Genomic DNA, 21,276 nt, shown 5'->3' with positions numbered 1-21,276 from the left:
TGGGAAGGAGTGACACTGCAAGATGCGTTTTCCTGCAAGTTAATGCGACCAATGAGGTATGTAATTTGTATTTTATATGTTGTGGTAGAAAAATAAGATGTTTGTTTGTGACAGAACTGGCAAGTTTATGGTAGTAATTTGTTAACATTTTGCAAAGGTCAAATTGTGAGTGTTTTTATGTTGTTTAATAATGTGCTTTATTGTTTATTCTCTATGAGAACAATTTACTGTGGAAATTGATTATTTTATGTTGTTTGTACAGTTCTCACGGCATCGTTGGTGGCACCTGTGTGCAATAAATGCCAGTAAAAATCAAGAACGCCTTGTGTCCGTTTTTCCACTTGGAGGGAGTTACACTGTGCTTAGTCTTCTCTGCCCGTATGTCCCTCTGTTTGTCCATGGTGTCTTGTCTGGGCCTGTTTTATTCTGAGGGTCCTTGTCTCATGTGGGTGTGTTCAGTTTACGTTTCCCCTGACTCGTCAGCTGTGATTTCTCCCAGGTGTGTTCCCCTCCTGTCTCTCATCCCTTGATTACTGCCCTGTGTTTCCTTTGTTCTCTGTCACCTCGTCAATGTCTACTCACCCTCAGTTTCCGCTGTGTGTTCTGTTACCTATTTTTGCCTGCCTGTTAGTTTATATTTTCCAGTTTAGTTAGTCTTCTGTTTGATCAGCAGTCTGCAAACAAGCAATTTATTCTGAGTTTACTTTTGCCTCCGTGAGTCCTGCATTTTGGGTCCTTCCTCTCTGCCTGCCTGCACACAGCCATGGCAGAACGACACGACCATAACCTGGACCCAGCGGGCTCGTCCCGGGAGAGCGATCTCGCCCGCATCATGAGCTTGGTGAAGCGGATTTCCCACACAGAGGATACTAAGGCGATGGCAATTGGGATAAATGCTATCAAAGCAATCCTCGAGAGGAATCCACATTTCTGCCAACTCAGGGGGTTCATGCTGAAGCACCCCCAAAATAAATCAAAGCACCCCCACAGATTTCTTACTTTTTTTTTTACTTTTGTTGGACAATATTTGCTGTTTGTGTGACACACTACTAAAAATATAAAAACCATACAGTACTTGGTTGAGACGTAACATTTTAACAACAAAAGTATAGATACCCCCCCTCCTCCCTCCCAAAATGGTTTGTTCCAGCTCTCCCCTGCTCTGGCTCTAGCGCTCTTTCTGCCAGAGCGATGGTGGCTGAGACGCCGCTGAGCGGAGGTGTAAGAGCCTGGCTTAAAACAGGACATATTAGCTGCATTTAACCTTCAGTTACTCTTTATATAGTTGGTAGGAGTCAGACCATGTTTCTTTTTAGCTGAAAAGCATTACACCAGGTAACCTGCAGTGTTGAAAACGTGTTTTCTGACGATGTTTGCTGCCCTACAATCCGTCCTGCTCTGTAGTGAAATCAGCAACATTTCATTGTCCTGTTGCTCCCATTGAAATGTATGCAGCCTATTTAAAATCTAAAACTTATAATTGTCCGTAGCCTGCTGTTGTTACCACTGTCCTGTTTGAAATGGATACTAACTGACTGAATGCCCATTAACCTTATAACTGTTGTGTGTGTGTGTGTGTGTGTGTGTGTGTGTGTGTGTGTGTGTGTGTGTACAGAGACAGCCAGGTTCATAATGGATATAAGAAAGTTTTTTCAAAAAAAGGAGCCACATTCAGGTAAAAGTGTAAAATCAAATGATCTGAATCAGGAATAATGTTGGATCAGTGTTTCAATATTTATCTTTTATTAGATGTTCATGTGGTTTGGTTATTTGCCTTTTGGTTGAAAGTACACTGAGAGGACTTTTTCATTAGTGATCTTAATAGTATTTTTTTCATATTAATGTAATTTTTCATCTAATTGAATCTATTTGTGTATGATTGTCAGTCCAAAGAGGGAGAGAGGAAAGAGGGAACGTGAGGAGAAAGTACAAGGTCAGGAAGAACCAGGTAAGCAAACAGACAGGGAGCAGTGACAGGCAGAAACTGTTAAACTGACAAAGAGAAAAACCTGATTTTACTCACAGTCTGGAAGTTGTGTCCTCCCTGTATTAAAGCTGCTAAACAGAATCTGCTAAACAAACTGGGCTGAAACATTTTGACCCTCTTTAACAACATTCCAACATAACATTATCATTGATCGGGAGATTAAAATTAATGATATATTTTTATGTGGTTCAACCACAACTCTACTGAAACCTCAGCCAGTAATAGGTCAGCCAACCGTTGGACAGTCCAGTTGTCTGTATGACTGCTGCAGTACGTGCATCACATTTGCTCACTATCAGAAAGAGCCAAACAGCCCTGGTGGAGCGAGCAGCTGTAAAGAGAAGCAGATGCTCTGTTTCTACAAATGTTTTAAGCTTGTTTCAAAGATTCTGTACAGCAGCTTTAAATGTTTTCCAAAAGCACACACACACTTATCAGTGTTTCTCACACTTTTTACAGTGTGGACCACCTGAGAAAATGTCAAGCTCTCCCAAGCACCAAAGCATGAAAGTCATAAATCTTACATCACAAAATTAGTATCTGCAGTAAAGATTTTTCATGCATTGTATACATTCTACCACAGGCAAAGTTGTCTCCATTTTTATAGTTTTTTTTATTAATATTTTCTAATAATTTATTTGTAATAATTTCTTCTGTTTTGGGAGTGTTTTTTATGTATCTGTATTATATTATACACACACATTAAAAGTGAATCTCTGTCCAAAAAATGCACTCAGTTTACTTTTTACTCACTATGAGCATCATTCATTATTAATAAACCAGTAATGAAGGTTAGCATATGTATTTTTTTTATTCCAATCCATTCTTCTTTAGCAGCATTTAAATAACCTTTATCAGATTTGATGGTTTTGTTACAGACTTTTCAAAAAAGTGTTTTGCTTTTCTTTCACAAATGTGGGATTAAATTGTTAAAATGTACAAAACAGTGATGTCATGTTTTGTGACGAGGACCCAGGCACAGAGAGACCTGATGAATTTAAGAATCTTGTGATTCAATAAAGAAATTTGCAGACTTGCACAGAGATGGTAAAATTATGGTGACTGATAGCGGAGACGAAGATAACAAATGATGAGGACAGGGAGGAACAGGGGTTTAAATGCACCAAGGAGACAGACAGAGAGAACTCGGGACAACTGGAGACATTTAAGGATGCAGGGACTGACAGAGACAGGGAAGATGTCTCATCGTGATGTGTAAAGTTGATCTTGCCTGGCTGGGCAGCTCTCTGGGTGCTCAGCACCCCCAAAGCTCTGATCCTAGAATCGCCCCTGGATGTAACTACAGCCCAGCCCATGCAGCAGTATATGAATGACTAACCTCGTATTGTGGATGGATTATCTCAGTTGTTCTCCTGGCTGAAGTTTGGTCCTTTTACAGCATCCTGCCATGCGATTACATTTGTTTCTGACCACCGAGAACACTCACGTTAACTTTTATTGAGTGGAAAAAAAGTTAGCTTGTTTATATTATGCTAACATAGCTGTGTCGCTAGCGGTCACGTAGCACATCATTATATACCAGCTAGCCCAACTTCAGTAACCCTACAAACGTCACTGCTGTTTAGTTTTCTGTCTTCATTTATGTTGGAAGTGATAACAGAGCTGTACGTTTTAATTTGTTTCCAAAACCCCGCAGTCAGGACATGCTATATTGTATTTAGATAGAAGCTAGCGAGCTAACTCCCTGCTAACTTCTAACTCCGTTAAATGTCATAAATTCCGTTTTCATGGATGCCTGGATGTTAAACTCAATTGTTAAACCTGGTAGAGCAGAACGCTGATCATTTTATTAAAGATGAAAGACTTTAGACAGTTTTTCAACTCTCAGTAATGCCATAGTGATCGTTTGATATATGGACCTGCAGCGGAGTTTAGACCCAGACACGGCTAGTGACGTCAGACTGAACAACCGGATAGTGAACAATGGTGCTGTTAAATCACTGCACATGAGTGAATGAGTTTGCACTTGGTCCTGAATCCACCAGCGAGCCTCTCTCATTTCATATATACTAAAAACCACTCTGCTGCTCTCTGGCAAGGAATGGTGGTGGTAGATATCAGTTTAAATACTGCATTGATTCCCGATAGAAGAGACCACGCCCACCATTTCATTCTCAGACACGTCAGAGAGAGAAAGCGAGAGAGGACAGGAGGAAGCGTGACACCGTGGAAGTGGTAAGCTTCTGGGCTGACGGTGAGTTAAAAACCGGTAAACTCTGAGTGACTTTCAGAAAGCCTGGACAAGTACTTGCCAGGACCACTTTAAAAATTATAAGAAAGTTTGTGACTCAACAAGACTGCACTCAAGACTTTTGCACTATATTTATAGGCAGTAAGCAGTACATAAATTCAATCAAGTTACAATTCGACGTGAACTGGTTTGAGACCAGAGAAAATGAAACAAGAAATAGGATTTTTTTTTTCACTTAATCTCGATTCCTTCCTTTTTTACTTCCGCCGTTAGACTTGAAAGCCCCGCCCTGCTGTCCGTCTCTCACACACAGAGAAAGTGTGACGCTGTAACACGTTGAGGGAAAGAAACATATGAAGGCACAGTAACGGGGTGAGGTGCAGCTTTCTCCTCCTACAAACGGGCTCATTTCTCTGCCATTCAAAGGGAAGTAAGCGCAGACCTTCCGAGGACAAAGACAACTTCTGCAGGTTTTCAAAGCATCTCCAAAGGTATGTGATGGTTCTATTTATGGTTGAAGCTGCAAACGTGACTGGAAGGCGTCCGGTCACAGTCGTGGCGAAACGTAAATATGCATGCTATTAGTGTTTTTTTACTCCGAGCTCCGTGACCGATAAACAGGAACGTCACGAAGCTTTCGCTGTCTAAATTCGGACTATCAGCTGAGGTTAATGGCGGACCACGAAACATTCACACACATGTCGAATAAAAAAGCATTTTTGGGGGGCGGAGGGTTATAACACTGACCCGAAGGAACGAATCCTAAACAGACTGAAGTTTGCTGAAAGCTGACTTTATGGGGGAACTTTTGTGTGGCATTATGGGTCATCGGGCTCGGCATAACAGGCTTGTAAACACGCCTTTATCTTCTGTGATGCTACGACACGCGTGAAGAACCCGCGAGGAGGAATCACCTGAATGTGTTGTGTTATACAGCTGTAACACCGGGCGTCTGATGACTGCAGCGCTCTCACTTTTCAAAGAGGCAAAGATACTGCCTTGAGCCAACTTGGGGAATAGTATTAATAAAAGGTGATGGCTGAGGGCAGAGGTGGGCTTGACCACTGTGGGTGGGCACTGGCAGAAGTAGATATGGAGTGGAAGTGGGCTTTGGCAAGCGCGTACGCTAAATTGGATATGATACAGAGAAGATTAGCATGGCCCCTGCGCAAGGAAGTGGGCTTGAATACTCTCAGATGGAAAACATGATAAGGTGATAAGGTCTAATATATTTCTCTCTCAGTGTGGTCTTATTTGGCAGCGGTTAGAACAGAGGTGTTTCGTCAGGACAAGTAGAGCAAACAGTACTCGCCCTGTCAAATCTAAACATAGATACAAATGAATGCAACAAAGGAATTTAGGGCCACATTTAGAACACATATTATCGATCATTTTGTGAATAAAGCTGTAAGTCTATTTCAAGAAAAAAGTCCAAATGTGGAGATCACAGTTGTTCCAAGACAAACAGCCACGGCTGCTGTACCCTCTATAAAATGCCTTGTATAGATGAGTTAGTGAAACAAATTGATCCATCTTCTTTATTACACGAGGGTTTAAACATCAGTATCCTTGCATCTGTCCATTACCAGCCCTTTCATTTCGTACAAATCCAGCCAACTTTTCCAAATTTGTGTGCGTATTCCTTCTGAGAAGACGGCAGCTCTGACCATGTCTGCTCTAAAACCAGGCAGGTTGAGCAGCTGCTCAGATTATCATCTATGAGAATAACTGAATGTAATATGTTTAACCAGCGTTTAATCCCCTGTAGATATTGACTGTTAACCACACTACTCAAGCCTTTTAATTTAGCATTTTTTTCTTTTTTAAATTAATATATTTTAATATACTTATTCTCCTTTAGTCTCAGCTGACTGCAGGTTTCCCCAATTTTTAAACAGCCCATTTGTATAAATACTGAAACTAGTTACCTCACAGCACATTGTTAGTCAGTGGGCTGGTTTCAGTCATTATGTAAGTGTCCTGTTTATAAGGTTGGGGAAACCTGAAGAAGTCACCTGGATGAGTGACGAAACGTTTCTCCCGCTGAAAGCGCTACATCCAGAGAACAGAATCAACCTTTGGGGATGGTGTTTTATTGCTTTCTTTCGTCTCTGTTTGACTCTCTGTACCAGTGGATTAGACACCTATAGTTGTTTATTTTGGCATCGCCAAAGCTAACTTGGAATGGACTTGAAATTCAGGATAATAAGAGGACAGGCGTGCCTCATTGTCTGAAGTGTTTGAACTTTGTGAAGGCTCTCTGATGTCACTTTCACTTCTTACAATTGATACAAAATACTTTAGTCTATGCACTGACCTGGCCTTTACAGCATGGCTGATTTATTCTATCAAGGTGACCGCTAATGCACATTAATGACACAACTTAACACCTGCTCATCCTGTGGCCTGATGCATTAGACCTCAGATTTCTGTATAGTTTTTTATTTTATATTTATATCCTGTTCATAGCCTGTACACAGCTTGTACTCACTACAGCCTGTACATACTTATAGTTATAGAATATTCACAACATACATCATACCGTGTACATTATAACATACCATCAATCAATCAAAATTTATTTATATAGCACATTTTTAAGACCGAAGTACACCAAAGTGCTTTCCATTAAAATCGCAGTACAAATAAAATCACAATAAAATATAAATTACAAATATATAAAATATAAGATAATTACATAATCTAAATACAGAGCCAGATGTAAATTACCCTAATTCGCCTTAAATGCCAGATCAAACAAATACGTTTTTAAACGTGATTTAAAAGACTGAATGGAATCTGACGCGCGAATATGAAGAGGGAGAGTATTCCATAGCCTGGGTGCAGCAACGGCAAAGGCACGGTCTCCTCTGGTCTTCAGCCGAGACCTAGGTTGCACCAAGAGCAGTTGGCCCGATGATCTTAGTGCTCTCTGAGGGCTGTACAGACAGAGGAGATCAGCTAAGTAGTCAGGTGCTATATTGTTCAAAATTTTATAAGTAAACAATAGAATTTTAAAATCAATTCGATATTTGATAGGAAGCCAGTGTAAATTTTTCAGAACAGGGGTGATAGAGTCAAACTTTCTAGTGCCGGTCAAGAGACGTGCTGCGGCATTCTGGACCAGCTGCAGACGCTGCAGAAGAGAAGATTGTAGACCCAAGTAGAGTGAGTTACAATAGTCCAGTCTTGACGTAATGAAAGCATGAATGAGTTTCTCCATATCTTTGTGTGGTATGTAGGGTTTAGCCTTAGAGATTAGGCGTAGTTGATGAAAGCTAGTTTTTACCACAGTAGAGACCTGTTTGTCAAGTTTGAAGGAACTATCCATGAAAACTCCAAGATTCCTGGCAGTATCAGTAAGGTAGTTAGCAACAGGCCCAAATGTGTCAGTCAATTGTCCCAGAGGCATATTTCGGTCAAAAACAATAATTTCTGTCTTCTTTCCATTTAAAGTAAGAAAGTTACGTGATAACCAGTCCTTGACATCACTCAGACAGTCAAACAGAGGATGTGGTGAGGATAAAGCATCCCCAGTCAGGTGAAGGTAGATTTGAATATCATCAGCGTAACAGTGAAAAGAGACATTGTGTTTTTCAAAAATGGAGCTCAAGGGCAACATATAGAGAGAAAACAACACAGGACCCAATACCGAGCCCTGGGACACACCACAGCGGAAACGGGCAGAAGAAGAGGAATATTTTCCCATCGAGACGGAGAACGACCTCTCAGAAAAATATGATTTAAACCAAGATAAAACATTTCCTTTGAGGCCTACTACATGTTCCAATCTTGCCAAAAGGATATCATGATCAACCGTATCAAAGGCTGAGGTCAAATCCAATAGTACTAAGACCGCAGAGCGCCCAGAGTCAGCAATTAAGAGAAGGTCATTAAAGACTCTTAGTAGGGCAGTTTCGGTGCTGTGACGCGGTCTAAATCCAGACTGAAATTTATCACTTATACCGTTTCTCTCTAAATAGGTCTGTAGTTGCCGAAGCACTATTTTCTCTAAGACTTTTGACATAAAAGGAAGTTTAGAAATCGGCCTGTAATTAGCTAAAATGTTACGATCAAGGGTACTTTTCTTGATGACAGGTTGCACGACTGCATGTTTAAAGACAGTCGGAACATAGCCAGATGACAGTGAGAAGTTCATTAGAAATAAAATACAAGACCCGATTGTATTCAATGCATCCTTAATGATATGAGAGGGAATAATGTCGTGCAAAGAATTTGAGCTTCTCAGATTATTAATTATTTCCTTTAAAGTAAAAAATGACACAGGTTCGAACTGTTGGAAAACCGTTGAACATTCAGAAGCTGGGGCTTGATTTACTACCAAAGAATGTGTGGCCCTTAACAATGAGATTTTATCTATAAAATAATTTAGAAATTTTTCGCAGAGGGCCGGGGAGGCACCCACTGAAACATCCGAACAGGGATTAACCACTGAATTAAAGATTTTAAACAGGACTCGAGGACTATGGCTGTTATTCGCAATAATGTTAGATAAAAAAGAAGTTTTTGCCATTTTGGCAGCCTTCTGGAATTTAGACCGGCTCATATGCAGGATGTCAAGGGACACCTGAAGTTGATCTTTTTTCCATCTTCTCTCAGCTCGACGACATTCACGTCTAAGAGCGAGGATGGATTCATTTAGCCAAGGTTGGCGTGAGGTTTTACGGCGTCGAATCTTTACTGGAGCCACAGTATCCAAAATAGAAGTACATATAGAGATGAAAGAGTTGACTACGCCATCAACCGAGAGAGGTGCATTACTGATGTCTTCATAACCAAAAGAATTGGCAAAGGCCGCAGAAAAAAGAGCAACAGCCTCAGAATTAATCGGACGTGATAGGCTCGGTGGACCCTCAGAGTTCAATTCCATATTGCATGACTGAACATCAAACATAACTGGGAAATGATCCGAAATCCCAGCATCATTGATGTCTGTGATGCAAATGTCCAGTCCATACGACAATACCAAGTCCAGCATATGCCCTTTAATGTGGGTTGATTTCCTCACCCACTGAGTAATATTAAAAGAGTCAATAAGGGCAAGAAAGTCCTTTGCCAATAGGTCCTCCTCGCAGCATATATGAATATTAAAATCACCACAAATAAGTACACGATCATAACTTAAGAAAATAATTCCTAGAAGATCAGCAAATTCACGGATAAAGTCCTTGTTGCGCTTCGGAGGTCGATACACCACCGCACAGAGGGTCTGGGGGGAACCGGACAACTCCAGTAGTTGTACTTCAAAGCTGGAGTGCAAGGTGGGAGGCAGTTGCCGCACTCGGAATTTACTTCTAAAAACCGAGGCTAGCCCTCCACCCCTGCCCGCGGTCCTAGGAGAATTAAAGAAAGCACAGTCCAGTGGAAGAAGTTCCGAAAAGGAAGAGGACTCACAAGGGCGAATCCAGGTCTCTGTTAAAAACAGGACATCCAGCCTTGATGCAAGAAAAAAGTCATTTACAACGAAGGACTTGTTCACCAGTGACCTAGTGTTTAGCAGTGCCATACGGAGCGTAGCCTCGTTGACGCTACTGGGAGCACGTCCCAGCCGACGAAGATTACTGTAATCCACACCTCCTCCAGAGGCCCGCTTCCAGCTCCATACAGGTGGACACTCAGCTGGTAGAACCGAATGGGCTTGCTGGCCAGCATAGCGAATCCATCGATGACGACACAGTCTGAAGGTATGCTGGGAGGGCCACAGGTTGTCAATAATGGAGCAGTAGCCAATCACTCCATGTGCTTTTAGGTAAGCTTTAATACGAACGCGAAAACCACTCCGCTTACCCCGTTTCCTATATCGTTTCTTGTGCGGTGTAAAAAGAGGCAGGTAATCCGTGCAGGCGGAAGTATGTGGTCGAGACTGGGAAAAATTCCCTAAGTTCCAATATAGATCCGGCTTTTTGTGATTCAAGGGTCGAAGATTTAAAAGAGTTTGTCGATCATAGGCAATCAGGGCAGTAACATCCGGAAAGCATATAGAAAGTAATAAAACAAAGAGAAAACAACACTCAGGAAGACGGACCCAAAGACGGCTTGCCGTGCACACTGGCGCCATCTTGGAAAAGTAAGGACCCATTTCTGTAATATACTCACATATCTATATTATTGTTAATATATATTGTAATTAGAGCTGAGCGATAGAACGATAACGATATGTGTTGCGAAATAACTTTTCCTCGATAGAAAAGTTAAACTATTGCGTCTGTGAAGGTTCTCAGTCAGCAAAGAGGCACAGAAAAGAAGACCAGACACCAGCGAGGGAGGATAAGAAGGACAGACGCAACAACATTGTCATCCCCTATGTAGCCGGCGTATCAGAGAAACTCAGGAGAGTTTTCTCCAAGCACGACATCCCAGTGCATTTCAGACCCAGCAACACGCTCAGACAGAAACTGGTTCACCCGAAAAACAAAATGCCAAAACACAGACATCATAATGTGGTGTATGCTGTACAGTGCAGCGAGGAATGCTCAGACCTCTACATCGGGGAGACCAAACAGCCACTTCACAAGCGCATGGCACAACACAGAAGAGCCACCTCCACAGGACAAGACTCAGCAGTCCGTCTGCATCTTAAGGTCAAAGGTCACTCTTTCGAGGATGCCAATGTTCACATTTTGGACAGAGAGGACAGATGGTTTGAAAGAGGAGTGAAAGAAGCCATCTATGTCCACTGTGAGCGACCATCTTTGAACAGAGGCGGGGTTTACGACACCAACTCTCTGCCATCTATAATCCAGTTTTGAGATCCTTCCCAGACGCCTTAACGCCCACTCACATCCTGGGCCATCTGACCTCAGGAATTCGCATGATAAGGTGGGGCCAGGTTTCACAATGAACACACCCGAAACTCTGGCTGATTGGGACCCACACCCAGTTTCACACCTTGGCTCAGGCGATTAGAGGATCATCAGGGGGTCCTTTTGTCCCTCTGTGGGGGGAAACTCCCACTAGGTTTATATCTGGGACTCTCCACCATTTGACCTTAGAACTGAAGAAGCTTCTCGGATGAGAGGTGAAACGTCTTCAAGCAACTTAAAGAAGTCCAGATGCTTTTCTTTGCAAGCTCCTTTGACTTAAACTATTGCGATAGGCCTCATCTCTCTTGTCCTCTTTAAAAAAGAAAAAAAAGAACAGCCAATCCAAATTAAGTAGCGCAGAGCCAAACCAATCACAGCCGTCACGTCACGTGACTTGTTATGTGCCGCACATGTGTATTTGTTTGGGAAGCAGCCAGCGGTAATGGAGGAAATGAGTGCGCCGACTAGAGAAACATCAACCGAGCGTGACCGAAGGTTACCGAAGAGAAAACAGTTGATGGTTCCAACGCCGGAAGAGCCACAGAAGTTCTGTAGTGTGAAGGTATTTCTGCTATTTCAAGTCTGACAAAAACAGAGTAGCTGCACTGTAAATGTGCCGAAAGCAAGTCTGGAAATACAATAAAGCGGTGCAGCTCAGTCTCTGACTGGAAGCGCTGATTCGTCATTCGGCTTTTGTCAGACTAAAGTAACTGTTAAAACTGTTTGAAAAGCTCAGCTATACAACAAGGAGAGATCGAGAATTTCCTTTTAGTTCTCAGTTTATTTGATATTGACAAAAGTCAGTTTTGTCTGTTCTTCTGTAAAACAAACTAAGATTTATTTTTAGAATTAATATTTTGTTTCTAAGTGGAATTGACAATTTAGTCTGTTTCGTTTGTTCTATTTTGAAACTTAAACGCTTTAGCGGCTGCCTTTTGTGTAGTTTGCAATATTTGCCTTTATTTATCTGAAAAAGTCTCATGTTCCTTAAGTACATCTACCCTGTTGAACTTATTATGGGAAATAAATATTTAAATAAAAACAAGCTGCTGATTATTTCACATTTTACTTGTGAGCAACGGCACATTTAAATCTTACAAATATAGTTATTTGGCTGATATCGTGATAGATATCGTTATCGCCTGAAATGAAAAACACATCGTGATATGAAGAAATCTCATATCGCCCAGCTCTATTTGTAATATATCTATATCACTAAAGCACTTCTGGATGGATGCAAACTGCATTCCGTTGCCCTGTACCTGTGCATGTGCAATGACAATAAAGTTGAATTCTATTCTATTCTACCTCATCACTGTTACTAATAAAGTAGCAAAGATCTTTTGAAGGAATGCTGTTCATGTGTCCAGAAGAGTTCAGGAAACTTGGAAAATAAATGCTAAGGTTGTGCACCTTACTAGGACTTTGTTTTCTTTCTTGTCACTTATTTGTATAGTGCTCTGTGCGTGTTTGGTTGCGATGAGAAGAAGTGACATTCCCCAGAGTGAGGTTTGTAGTTCCTGTTCTCTAGAGGAGTGATGTATCTCTGTTTTTACCTGGCTGTATTACCATGGTAACATACTCTGAGCACATAACCAGGTCATGTTCAGAGTTTTTGTTTAAACTTGTCTCCAGGTGCCACGTTTTACTGCTTCTTACATTTCAAGTATTTTTAAAGTACAATGTAGATTCTTTTTTATTTCCATTGTTGGGGAATGCATTTTAAAAGAGCAAGCTGGTAACTCGTCCATTACTGAAAGCACTGAATGAAGCATGGCATAGCTCCTTCCTACTCTTAATGAATTTTAGGCCACAGGTCACATTTACCTGTACAGTTATTCTATGCACTTTAAGGACTTTCTTTATCAGCTTTATCTTTGTGATATTCATGGTCAGTTTATAACATCCTTTTCCCTGCATGCTGCTAGATACAGTTACACTAGCTGCATGTGAACATTTTTGCAGTCAAAGAACTTTGACTTCAACATCTTCAAAGACGTGTGCAACAGAAAGCGATCAAGAGATTAAAGCATGCAACACATCACAGCACATATCATGTTTGAAAGTTGCCACAAAACGAAATTCATGAGACCCCCCCTTGGTGTCTGCTGCCCATATCCTGACAGGTTATGATACTGTGTGTAGACAGGATGCTGATTGGTTGAAAAACTACTCAGAGCAAGAGCAGCGTTCACCACAGAGGGAATGAGTGTGTCAAAAAAAGAGTCAGCAGAGAGACCTTGACAGATGGCAGTGGACAGTTTTCATCGTTTTTAACACTTTCCTTTACTTTTGTGCAGCTAAGATAAAAGAGCAACCAACATTTTTATTAAAATGTGTAAACATGATGCAGAGCTTTGTAGAGCCAGAGCGCCAGCTGGTTATTGAATGGATTTTCAAAATAAGAGCGAGGTCCACTGAAGTAATGGATGGATGGAAGCATGGATATTTGGTTCTTGTGTGTAGACAGCTGTACACAGCGTTCAGCACAAGTGGCTTTGGTTATAAATGTTTTTAACTAGGATTTACTGTGCATTCATTAACCAACAAAGGACTGTGTTTGTGTTAGTCTACCTGATGGCGTCCAGCAGCTGCATCAATGTTGAGTTTTTGGATACAGCTGAGGATTCCTTCTACTTTGAAGGTAAAAGGCATTTTATACTTTCTCAGTAGTTGCGCAGTCTGTACATTTAATCATGTCATTATTATAGGTTAATTATGCAATTATTTAAATTTTATTTCTATTGTCTTTTTTTCAAAATGTGAACGCGTCCTCTGAAAATCTAAAAGTGGCTTCACCGGGTAAAGGATTTTAATATTTCTCTTTTTTAATTTCATTTTAGAATATGATAGCAGAGTAGTATTGTGAGGCGTGATGTGAAGCTCATCGTCGTGTTATTCTCTCAAAAATACAGATTTTGAGGAGGATAATTTCAGAAAGTCAGGAGAGTATCATTGGTCCATTGAGAGCAAGAACGGTGCTGGATACCTGATTTTAAACCAAGAAGACACATTCGTGCTCCAGACCTGCTATGGTAAGACAGAGTTCTTGTTGTTATGGTTACTGACTTTTCAGCTCAGTTTGGTTGAACTTGGCAGGCTCAGTAGGTAGAGTGGTGGCCCCATGATCAGAAGGGCAGGGGTTCGATACCCCTGAACAAAGGTACTGTCCCTACACACTGCTCCCCAGGTGCCCAATAATCAATATCAATAAAGTATTCCAAAAAAAAAAAAGAGCTTGTGCGCTAGCTTCTTCAACATTGTAATTGTTGAAATTTTTTAAGAATAAAGCAACTTGCTGAGAGAATAAAGCTGTTGACGCATGTTGATGGACATTTGTCTGCTTAGTCAGGCAGGGCTGGATCAGGTGACCCCAAATCCTCCCTTAATTACATTGCAATAGGCCTCGGCTGCTGGGGCTTCCCGTGATGCACGATCTCCCGTGATGAGCGTTTCTTGTTCATTCAGTAATGTAAGTCGCTAATGACTTAATGCACAGAGATGTATAAACACATAGTGAGTGAGAAAGGTGACTGAAGAAGAAGTACTCGATGCATCATGCAATCGCCCAGCAGCCTACACCTATCGCAGCATAACTGTTAATAAAGTAAAAAAAAAAAGGGTCAGCACGGTGGTTAGCAGTGTCGCCTCACAGCAAGGTCCTGGGTTTGAATCCACTCTTTAGCCAGGGCCTTTCTATGTGGAGTTTGCATGATCTCCCGTTTCTGTGTGGGATCTCTTCGGATACTCCGGCTTCCTCCCGCAGTCAAAGACCTGCAATTAGTGGGGTTAGGTTAAACGATTATTCACACCTATATGTGAGTGGTTGTGTGTCTCTGTGTTAGCGCTGTGACACACTGGTGACCTGTCCAGGGGGTACCCTGCCTCTCACCCTGTGGCAGCTGGGAGAGGCTCCAGCTCCCTGCGACCCTGAATTGTTTAAGTGGATGGAAGTAAAGACCACTGACTGTACCTTTAAGTGAACAATGCATTTGTAGAACGACTGCAGAGGTCTACACTGTGGAGCGGGATTCACATTAGAAATGATTACAGCAACCAGCAACATGACCAGCTGCCTCTGCAGTGAGTCTCTCTCAATGTGGTGGAATTTCAACCCTAACATGTAGCTAAGTTTAGTGTTAATGTGAGTCCCAAATATAATAGATATAATAATACCATATGTCCAAATCTGCAGTCACTACAGCTGCTGCCTGTCAAAACGTGACCCCAGGATTTTAAATTGGTCGGTCCATTAAAAGCCGAACAAATAAGTTTGTGGAGCGCTGCAGTTTGGTCCTGTTTTGCGCACAGAACAAACTGACACATATAGACGAACAGAACAGCAGGATATCATCACCTTTGTTCTTTAAAACAAGACATAGCTGAATGACATGCTGCTCTTGCTTGTCCTTGTTTCCTCTTCAGAGAAGAAACTCTGCATCTGGACCTATCGGAGCTCTACTCTAAACAATAAGGAAAAGATGCCAGTCATGATATATACCCTAAAGAATGACCAGACAATGGTGGTATGTTGTGAGGAGCACAAAATTCAAGCTGTACCAATGGTAAGTACAAGAAATCACGAGTTGGTTTTAGTGCACTCGCAGTTATTCTGATATTCATCTCATTTCACATTAAAAACAAAAAGATAACATCTGTACTGGAAGCATTTTGCTCAATGCGTTGAAGCTGACATTCAAAGTTAATCAGCAGTATACTCTTATCTCTGTGGTTTGGCCTGTGCTGCAGAAAACTGGGCAGTCTGATGGTTTAGAAAATAATAAGAATCCAGTGTATCAGTAACTGTAATTTTACTGGCCCATAAAAACCTTTTTATATTTTTAAAAACAAATACAGTTTAATTAATAAAGTTCATTTTTATTCCAAAACAATGTTACCAAAGCCTTGAAAAAATGGGATCTACTGCACTCCATGCCCCCTTTAGATTCACCTCTGCTCGTTGCAGGTATATAAAATGGGATGGCTGCCGGCAGCCTTCAGCAAGCTGCCTGATTTAAATATTGCATCACACAAAGTTAACAGTCTGCTTTCATTTTAGCTGCTGTAAAGTTACTGAAGGCTTTCACTGTGTTAAACGCTGACTGGCAGCTACATACCTTCTCTTCATGCTGGAACTTGTTGAACAGGTGGTTTGAACAAGGCTTTTCCCCAATAACAGTTTAGATGGTGATTACAGGAACAAGTGTTGCTGTTAGATGCTGGTAAAACATCTTTCAGTCCACCTGATTTCCACCTCTCTCTCTCTCTCTCTGCTCCTTGCTTTGAAGAACAGAGTAACATGAGTTCAGTTTACACTTGACTCATTTCATTCTTTTGAATTACTGGATTTTTTAAAGTCAGCATAAAGATCCACTTTGACGTTCTGTTATATACTGATCTCCCAAACCCTACGGTCACGGCTGGGGCAGCAGTCGTGTGGAATTATTTAAGGACCCAAAACACAGGCACCTCCGAAGTGAGGAGGCTTTATTGAGGGAGGTGGAACAAATACACAAGGCGAGAAACAGAACAGAGTAACCTCAACTGGGAAAACTAAAAAGCAAACCTGAAATGATAACCGGACAGAGACAGAGACACGCAGACAGACGCAGGGAAATCACTCAGAATGACGGAGGACATGAACGCAGACAAACCAGCAACAGGAGAACACACAGGGCTTAAATGCACACAGCAGTGATCAGGGGATGGGAGACAGGAGGGAAACACAGCTGGAAGAAATCCCATCTGATGAGACAGGGGAAACGTAAACTGAATGCACCCACATGAGACAAGGACTTTCAGAATAAAACAGGAAACTAACAGACACAGAGGACCTGAGAAGACACTGAACTTAACAGACTTACAAGCAGACACCGTGGACAGACGAGGGAACACAGGCAGGCATAAAACAAAAGACATAACAGAATAAACAAGAACATAGGATGATATAAAGAAACACCAAACACTGAGTCGTCAGACTCAGGACCATGACACCTACAGCAATTTTCAGAATCATTGTGATAGGAGACTTAAAATTACATACTGATAATCTCTAACTGCATAGATACGGAAATGTATCTTAACATTGCAAAATCATTCACTTTTGGTGCAACATGTTGGTGAGCCCACAGTGGATCTGGATTTTGCTCTTGGCCTGTCAGCTTTCCTCTCTAATCTCTATCTACACCTCATTTTTCGAATGTTAACGATCTAGTTAATTGGTTTAATATTCAATGTTTATCAGTTCTGGACTGTGGAGAACTGATAAAAGCCAGATTAGCGCCAATCTTTCACCCTGGAGCACCAATCACATCTGTTACCACAGAAGAGTGTGCAAAAGCTGACCACAGGTAGAAATCACTGATCTCCATGTTCACTACCTCCTCCTGCTTAGGAGTTACTACCCATGTTCAACCAGCTCTTTAGATGAATAAAACCATCTTATTTTACTAGTTCATTTAACATTGATTGTCATCGTTCCTGGTTGACACCATCGGCAGACTCACGAATCCCGCTTACTCTGCTTTCCATGCCTCCATGTCTCCTTGATATGCCCACTTCTTCCTCTTCAGCCTACAATAACTTTCCTAAATTCATTAAAGAGGTTCTATCTGACATCTCCCCCGTCTTCACTTTATTATAAATCAATCTATTTCTTCACTCCAGGTTACTGTAAAATAGTCAGCATCTTCTCTCAGCTTATTATAACCCTCCCTGCTTTCCACTGTTTTAGTGGATTTCACGCCTAATTCACAACTGCTTTCAAAAACATTTGGCAAAGTTGTCGCTAATCACGTCGTCCTTCCTGGGGTAGTAATTTGTCCTTGACCTGGCAAAAAGCAAAGATGAAATCCCGAGGTCGCTAACGTGGAGACTCCCACCACACCTAGATATGTTGTCCATAATAATTATAAACACAAGTGGTGACAGGGCATCCCTGACGGAATCTGCCACCTATCAGAAACAAGTCCGACTTGCTGCCGGCAATACAAATCAGGTTGTACAGGGACTGAAGGCCCCTAACAACGTGCCAGATATCCCAGACTCTTAAAGTGGATCAGACCACAAACTACACCCCACCATAAGGATGTACTTTTTTTTTTAACAAGTACTTATTACACTTTGTCACAAGAGTTGGGAGTTGGAAGTCCTAACAGAAATAAAATATGCATATAAATTATATCAGTATTGAATGTAATGCGGTTAATGCTGCCTGATATACAAATATATTACCAGAAGTTTTGACACACCCATTCAAATCACTGCATTCAGGAACTCAGCCACAAAGTGGTAGGCCACAGAAAATGACAGAGCAGGTTCAATGGATTTTGAGGCATATAGTGCCTCCAAACTTCATGTGACTGTCAGATTAGCTGAAGAGCAGTGTGTAGAGCTTCATGGAATGGGTTTCCATGAAACGTCTTGATGCAGGCTCAATCATCCGGCTAAGTAAATCCCCAAAAGTTGATTCTGTTCATCTGGACGTAGAGTTTTCAGTCGGAGAAACGTCACAATGTGAATGGTACTCATGGCCATTTATCAGTGGTCTTTGATCAATGGTCATGAGACTTTGCATAATTAAGATTAAGGAACTGACCTCCCAGCCCATTGTTCCTTCAGTGGGCTGGTTTTAGTCATTATGCAAATGTCCTGTTTATAAGATTGAAACCTGCAGTCAGCTGAGACTGAAGAAGTCACCTGGATGGGTGACGAAACGTTTCTCCCACAAAACGCTACGTCCAGATGAACAGAATCAACTTTTGGGGGTTTCCATGAAGACGAAGGAGACTGTGGAGTGGGGTTGTTGTCCACGATTGAGTCCGGCACCTTAGTTCTAATCAAAGGAACTTTCACAGACATCTCATCCAAAATGAGTCTCTGACCTCACAAAGGAACTCTTTAGCATGCCAAGACATTTTGGACATTTCAGCGCTCTTAATTTTGTGGGAACAGTTTGAGGATGACCCTTCCTGTTCCAACATGATTGCACAGCAGTAGGATCCATAAAGACCTTGCCGAGGGAGTTTGGAAGAACTTGACTGGCATGCACAGATTTCTGACCTCAACTTGACAGGACACCTTTGGGATAAATTAGAGCAGACTGTGAGCAGGCCTCATCAGCATTAGTTTCTGGGCTCACAAATGCACTTCTGGAACAATGGTAAAAAAACAAAACAAAAAACAATTCCCACCTTGGGGGTAGCTGCTATAGCTGCAAAGAGTTAGCTGACATCATATTGAAACCTATGGATTAAAGGTATGTGTCAATTCATAGGCTGCATCCTTCGAAGACAGAGTGCGAGGCTGAGAAAATGGCCGTACCCTGTACCATTCACAGAGAGTTGGGGAATGTTGGGGAATGGCTGCAATCATCTTTCAATGATGAGGATGTAACATCCTGGACAGGGAGGAACGCCGTTTTGAGCGCCGAGTCAAGGAGGCCATTTACGTGAAAAGGGAAAGACCATCTCTGAATGGAGGAGGGGCCTAAGGGTACATCTGTCACCATCTTACGCTGTGATTGCAGCCATTCCCCAACTCTCTGTGAATGGTACTCATGGCCATTTTTTTGGTTTTGGTCAGTGGTTGTTGATCAGTGGTAATGAGAATTTGCATAAGATTAAGGAACTGACCTCCCAGCCCATTGTTCCTTCAGTGGGCTGGTTTCAGTCATTATGCAAATGTCCTGTTTATAAGATTGAAACCTGCAGTCAGCTGAGACTGAAGACATCACTTGGATGAGTGACGAAACGTTTCTCCCACAAAACGCTACGTCCAGATGAACAGAATCAACTTTTGGAGATTTACTTACCTGGATGATTGAGCATGCATCAAGACGAAATTCTGGGATAGGTTTGGCCACGAAGGATACACCCGACCCATCCTTCAAATTTTAGGAGGTGACGGACGCATTTGTTGGCCGCACTTGGAGCAGCCTTCGTCGCCTGGCTGTGACATAATCGGCCTTCAAATGCAGCCTCTGAAGGATGCAGCCCCTTAAGAATGGGATGTCACTCAAGTTCATATGTATGCATGATAGCAGTTGAGCCAATGCTTTTGGCAATATGGCGTATATTATACTTTACAATCATGTTTCATGTGTAAGTTGATCAGGATCAACCAAACTGATATTAAGTGACAAACACATACTGAACATTTGATACAGTAAAAACTTCAAAAGAAAACAACAGTTTAATCTCCACGTGTGAAAGGGCCACTATACTTGATCTGCAGTGCGTCAGGATGACACAGGGATTGTTACTCTTTTTCTCCTTATGTCTGTCCATAGACGCCCCCCACAGACATCCCTGGAACGACTCACAAGGCTTTGTTCTACCAGACGCGCCTTTCTGGAACTAACAGGTTTAAGTTTGTGTTCTCAGAAGATCCCAACAAAGCTCTTGGAGTTGTGGATGAAAACGGTCGTTATAAACTGACCCTGCTTACTGAAGGTGACGATGTTGACATGAGAGTTGAGTTTGAGCTCAAATAATTAAAGAAGTTGTCTAAATAATGAAAAAAAAGTCATCTGACTTGACTAAATGCAGATATCCGATGTAACAACTTCTTAAAGTCATAACTCAGAGTCACTTTGTGATTTAAATGGAACAAATCTGATCTCAAACCATTTGGAACCTCAACATGCTCCCTGTTGTATCATTCTAAGGTTACAATGTGTCCATCCATAAATCTTTAGTTAAAGGCAGCTTTGAAATGAGTTTTATCTCATTTGAGATTTTGTTAGTATTCAGTTAATCATTGAATATTGTGAGGTTGGACCCATGCATGTTTGGTTTGGGCCCGTGTAACCTCAGATTGAACCCAAAATTAGAACTATAAGCTCATACAACAATCTAGCTATTAGCATTTGTACATAAGAATAAAGGCTTTGTACTTCTTTCATTGTGTTTCTTGTTTTGTCATGAGTGGTGTACTTCAAAGAAAGTTGAAAACGGCCAGGCTCTGTTAGCATGAGCTAGCTCGACTAATCCCCGTCGGAGATGACGGGTAAGACGACAAACACGTCAGAGGAAATCTGTAAATCCTATAAAAATAAAAGGCAACACCAGCGCTGTAAAGTAGTCGAGACTAATGTGAGATGAAGTTTTCTGAGGAGACATTATTAATATTCGGCCAGTGTAAAAGGTTCAAATGGAGCCGTGGCACGTACGCACTCGGGGTCGACATGTATACTCTACAAGCTCAACATAACCTGCTAACCCATCCACTGCTCCGTAGTACACCCCAGCTGA

General features: G+C 41.6%; 1 protein-coding gene and 1 non-coding gene across 2 annotated transcripts; both read left to right on the top strand.

Moving 5' to 3' along the window:
- Positions 1–4,103: 4,103 nt before the first annotated feature.
- On the top strand, positions 4,104–20,926 carry LOC143422001 (uncharacterized). Its single transcript, XM_076892080.1, has 6 exons — positions 4,104–4,202; positions 13,593–13,667; positions 13,814–13,825; positions 13,939–14,058; positions 15,449–15,588; positions 20,313–20,926. The coding sequence occupies exons 2-6, from the start codon at positions 13,601–13,603 to the stop codon at positions 20,514–20,516; spliced, it is 543 nt and encodes a 180-aa protein (XP_076748195.1). The 5' UTR covers positions 4,104–4,202; positions 13,593–13,600; the 3' UTR covers positions 20,517–20,926.
- LOC111500451 (U6 spliceosomal RNA) lies at positions 5,305–5,410 on the top strand. Its single transcript, XR_002721113.3, has one exon. It is a non-coding gene; the product is annotated as a U6 spliceosomal RNA (small nuclear RNA).
- Positions 20,927–21,276: the final 350 nt, after the last annotated feature.

This window comes from Maylandia zebra, linkage group LG14 (genome assembly GCF_041146795.1).
Source record: "Maylandia zebra isolate NMK-2024a linkage group LG14, Mzebra_GT3a, whole genome shotgun sequence".
NCBI classification, from domain to species: Eukaryota; Metazoa; Chordata; class Actinopteri; order Cichliformes; family Cichlidae; genus Maylandia; species Maylandia zebra.
Note: the sequence above shows the minus strand (reverse complement) of the source record. Positions and strands in the feature narration are given on the sequence as shown.